This window comes from Seriola dumerili, unplaced genomic scaffold (genome assembly GCF_002260705.1).
Source record: "Seriola dumerili isolate Sdu_G_001 unplaced genomic scaffold, Sdu_1.0 BDQW01000565.1, whole genome shotgun sequence".
Taxonomy (NCBI): Eukaryota; Metazoa; Chordata; class Actinopteri; order Carangiformes; family Carangidae; genus Seriola; species Seriola dumerili.
In genome coordinates, this window is record NW_019174820.1 from 186,685 (window position 1) to 191,611 (window position 4,927).

The 4,927-nt window shown below is 41.6% G+C and overlaps 1 protein-coding gene across 1 annotated transcript in view; it reads right to left on the reverse strand.

Annotated features, from left to right (window-relative positions):
* Positions 1-2,713: 2,713 nt before the first annotated feature.
* Positions 2,714-4,927, reverse strand: part of pcnx1 (pecanex homolog 1) — a 32,427-nt gene continuing 30,213 nt past the window's right edge. The window contains exons 34-36 of the mRNA XM_022764726.1: positions 4,169-4,608; positions 3,785-3,925; positions 2,714-3,667 (exon numbers count right to left, since the gene is read on the reverse strand). Coding sequence (XP_022620447.1) covers positions 3,527-3,667; positions 3,785-3,925; positions 4,169-4,608 — 722 coding nt within the window. The 3' untranslated portion in view covers positions 2,714-3,526. The remainder of the gene's footprint in view (positions 3,668-3,784; positions 3,926-4,168; positions 4,609-4,927) is intronic.

A 4,927-nucleotide genomic window follows, 5' to 3' on the forward strand; every position in this document is an offset into this window, starting at 1 on the left:
AAAAACCGTTGATAGGAGTTCTACCGCAGTAGCCAATCAGAGGAGGCGGGGGGCGGGGCCTTATTGTAGACAGTCATGTGATTTGAAGAGCAACAACAAGTATCGACCTGTGTGTTTTCTGATGACACTGACTTTCCCATGCTCAACTGTATTCATCTCTGAATCACAAAACTTTACTGACACTGTGAAATTAATCAACAATAAGAAATCGGTGTATACTGCAAGCTTGATACAGGACGTAACATAAAACGCCTCCTTTATATAATTTATTCATTTTTTTATTTTATTTTATTTTATTTTATTCATTTTAATTAATTATTAATTATTAATTAATTTCTGTGCAACTTTTTCACTTGTTTTGCTTCCACATATATGTAATGATTTATTTGCTGAGATATATTTTTTTATACATGTTATAGGATACGAGAAGGACGATGCAGTGCCTCCTAGTGGACCATAAAACAAGAGACTTGTTTGTGATGTCTTTATATTTGTAAATGACTCAAGTTGTCTTGATAAAGATGGTTTAAAAAAAAAAAGGAAAAAAAAGCTGACATTCTGGTGAAGACAGTGAACCTCCCTCCCTACTCTCTCATAAACATGGCCGCTGAGGTTGAATCAGAAGTGACACGTCTGGGCTTTAGTTTAGATTCTGAATGAAATTCTAACTCACACATAAAGAAGGTGACCAAAACAGCTTTTTATCATTTAAGAAATATTGAGTTCCAAATCCATAAAGATGTTGAGAATTCATGCTCTTATTTCTAATAGACCAGATTATTGCACTGCTCTATTTACTGCTCTTTCACAGCAGTAAATTGCACAACTCCAGTTAATTCAGAACTGTGAAAGTCCTTTTACTTGTTTTCAAAGCTCTACACTGCAGATTCTCTGTGGTTTTATAATCTTTCACCAGCTCTCAGAAATTCGACTGTCAGACTTTTAAATACACATAAGAAAACAGGCAGTGCAGCTTTTTTTTAATTATGATCTAAAACTATGGAAAACCTGCCAAGAGCTGTAAGAGACACTCAGTGAACATTTTAAAACCACAGATGAAAACCTGTTTACTTAACTTGGCTTTTAATGAATTCTCTCATATTTTACTATTCTTACTGGTTTCTGTTTTTACTTTCATTTACATATTTTATCAGCTACTGTCTTTTCTATTGTCGATTTCCATTGTCCTTCAGTCCGCCCTCATTTCATTGTACTATGTACTATTTCATTCTAAAGCACTTTGAGCTACATCTCTTGTATGTGAAGTGCTCCATAAATAAAGTTACGGTAAGTTTCCCCACAGATGCTCCTGTACACCTGAACCTGGACATACCAGTTCCACTGGCAGCATTTCACACCCACATCTGAACACAACCACCTCCATGTTTGAAAGGAAAAGTAACATGCTTTTATCTTCCTCATACTTTCTATCATTTGATTTTTGTTTGATCAGAACTGCAGCCTGGCCTTTGTTTCTGAGGTGCACCGGTGGTTTACATTCTGTGGTGAATCGTCTTCTCTTGATCAGTGACAAGCATGCCTACATCCTGGAGAAAGGTCAGGACTTGCTGTGCAGTCATAAAGGTGTTTTTCTTCATTATGCAAACGATCTTCTGCTCATCAGTCAACCAGTGCATGTGACTCTTTTTGAACAAACCCAACTGTTGATTATCATATAATCACCTTTAATATCTCTGACTGATTGTTGGTTTTTTTCTTCTTCACTTGCACCTCCATCTCTTTACTCCTTACACTGATCTGATCTGTGATCTTACTGAGGACATAAAAAGATTCTTCATGACGGGCCAAAACTTTTCTGATCTGAAGCTCATCTGAGGCTGTTTCAGAAAAATGACGTGGATATGAATTGAAATTTTGCCTCCATCGCTTTAGGAGGAAATCGCTTTAGGTAAGAATCCTGAACAAATTGATCACGGCACGTTTCAGTGTTCATACGGACTTTTGTTTTAAGACTATCCTGTCGACCAGCTTAGATTTATTTGTAACCCAGCACTGATCTTGTCATATAATTCATTTGATGTAAATATAATATTCTAAAAACAATAATGTGCTGCATGTGAATGTGATACTTCTTCACAGTGAGCAGTGTCCTGCACCATGTTTGCAGCATGTCATTATGTAACAGCTGTTCTTCATAAGCTATTAAAGTGGGCACAGTACAGAACTGTCATATGATTCACTCTGCCATAAACAATCTTATAACCACAGAAAGATCGAAAATCCCTGATCAGCTGACTGCACCTGTGTCCCTGTTGATGACTCAGCTTATGCTACACCTACTGTAAACTCACAAACAACAGAAGCTTCTGTTTTCTTTAGTCTGTTCCATATCAAAAGGGATTTGGAGGGATCAATAAAACAATACGTAATCAATCAGAAGAGACATGTTAAAGATGTCGGCAATAAATCAAACTTTTATTTCTCCATATAGAAAAGAATTAAGTTAAATAGTGAAACAGTCCATCAAAAATCTGGCATCTTGTTTTCAACCAATGGTCCTTAATACATTAACCTTTGTCCCAAAAAGAAAAAAAAAGATGTAACAAAGTGTAAATACCATGTTCACAGTAATAAATATCGAAAACAAAATCTTTTTGTACATTTACATTATATATATATATTTGTGTAAATATATATATATTATATATAGATATAGATATAATAATATACAGTAAAAAGTTATTTTCAAGTTTATCAAACATAAAATAGTAAAATAAAAATGGCTGAAAACAGAATGATGATTGCATTTTTTTTCATTCCCAAGGCATCGGTAACCATGGCCATTCAGAGTCTGTAATAAATAAAGTGTGATATTATCTAAAGATTGTAGTGCATCACTGTAAATTAAACAACAAACATCGTAGTGCAAGTTTTTTTTTCTTTGCGCAAAGTAATCTTGCAAATTTCAAACTAATTGAAACGGAATGACAACAATGAAACGGAGAAGTTTTGATGACACAGCACCGTCATGTCTCTGACGTCAGTCTGTTCACCACCACGCTCTCCGTCGTCTTGGCAGCGAAAAAAAAAGCTCTCACATGTATGAAACCATGGCAGATATTCAATACCAGGCTTATTTGGCAAATTATTTAAAGACAAATTAAACACAAAAAGAAAATCTCCAAACGCTCGATACACTCAGCTCTGTCAGAGTCGCCAACAAACAGTCAATGAAATGCATAGAAATAGAAATGAATGACCAGTAGCAGGAACTAACAGAGCGTCAGGGTCGTTTCTGTCATGCAGCATTTCTGAGACGCAAAGCAAGGCAGATACTGTGGCTGTGTGTGGATGCAGTAAAGGATGCTGGGTGAATGTAGGCTCTGCCTCTGCTTGCACTTTTCCCTGGCTTCCTGCCCCCTCACTGATAAGGAACAGGGTGGGGGGAGCCTCCCGTTTCCTGTTTGTCTACAGGCTCCTGAGTCCTGCTGAAAGCCAGGGACATCTGGCTTTGTCCTGTGTGTGTGTGTGTGTGTGTGTGTGTGTGTGTGTGTGTTTGCTCGTCTCAAACCTCCGCCCCCAGCTCAATGATCCCAGTCTCAATAATGGGCACTAGCTTCTCTTCCACCTGTACCAGCAGGATGGTCTTGTCGATATGGGAACGATTGGCTGGGTCTCGGCTACAAGGCACCCACCGGTGAATCACCTGCAGAGGGAACACACCACCTTTATGACACGTGTATGACAGAGCGGCTCACAGAGAGCTAACGTCTACAGCAGAGCAGGTCAGAGACTGTGATCTATTTCTCTGAGTGGTACTGACGTGTCCTTCCATGCCCTCTGAAGGGCTCCAGTCCCTCCAGCAGGTCCGTCCCGCCCTCAGTCTCAGCGTCTCGTCAGGCCACTGCAGCTCCTTCCTCTTCGACAGGTTGATGTTCTCCAGCACCTGACCGACGTCCACGATCTGGACAAGGAACCACAACAATGAAGATCACAGCAGGACTGAGGGCTGGTGTTCAGAGGGACGACTGATACACAGGTATATTGATACACTGATATATTGATGTACTGACGTATTGATATACTGATATACTGATATACTAAATGAGAAACACCGACAGATTAATGAAAGACACTGATGATGTCACTCCCCACCTGTACCACTGCCCTGTTTGTTTTCTGATGATTGTACAGATGATTTACAGACCTGCACTCTGTAGGAGATGTCATCTCTGCGCACGGTGGAGACGGTGGGGTTGTGTTGTTGCGGGTGGTGATGATGATGGTGGTGGTGGTGATGCTGGCTGAGTGGATCTGTCACTGTGCCGCACAGGCCATCGTTGCCCAGGAGGCCCACCAGCGTGTGGCGTTTGCAGGGAGGGATGCTGTGGCTGGACAGGGAGGCGGAGGGGCCGGTGGGGTCAGAGGTGGAGCCCAGCCGGAGCTGCAGGGAGGTGGGGAGTGTGCGTAGAGACAGCTGGCTGGTGGAGGAGCGTCGGCAGGGCTCCAGGCCTGTGGTGGAGGTGCGCAGGGAGGAGTGACGGCTGCTGTTGAAGCGGTAAGAGGATGACTGGCTGGCAACAGAGGCTCGGGCCGGAGAGTGGCGCACCAACCCCGACTGGACAGACTGGGAGCTCTGACTGGTGCCTGACCACAGGGAGAGTTAGATGCACACCATCAGAGACACATTTAAACTAGACTAGGTCAAACCTCGTATCCGTCTGGACCTCTGGTCTTACCCTGATCTTATAACTGTGACATCGTCAAAATCATCACACACATGAATCAAAGACTGACGCGTGATTCCAGCTGGATTTACTTATAACCACTCACAGAGAAAGTTAAGAGAGTGAAAGAGGGACACAGAGAGAGAGAGAGAGAGAGAGAGAGAGAGAGAGAGAGAGGGAGAGAGAGAGACAGAGGGAGAGAGAGAGAGAGAGAGAGAGAGAGAGAGAGAGAGAGAGAG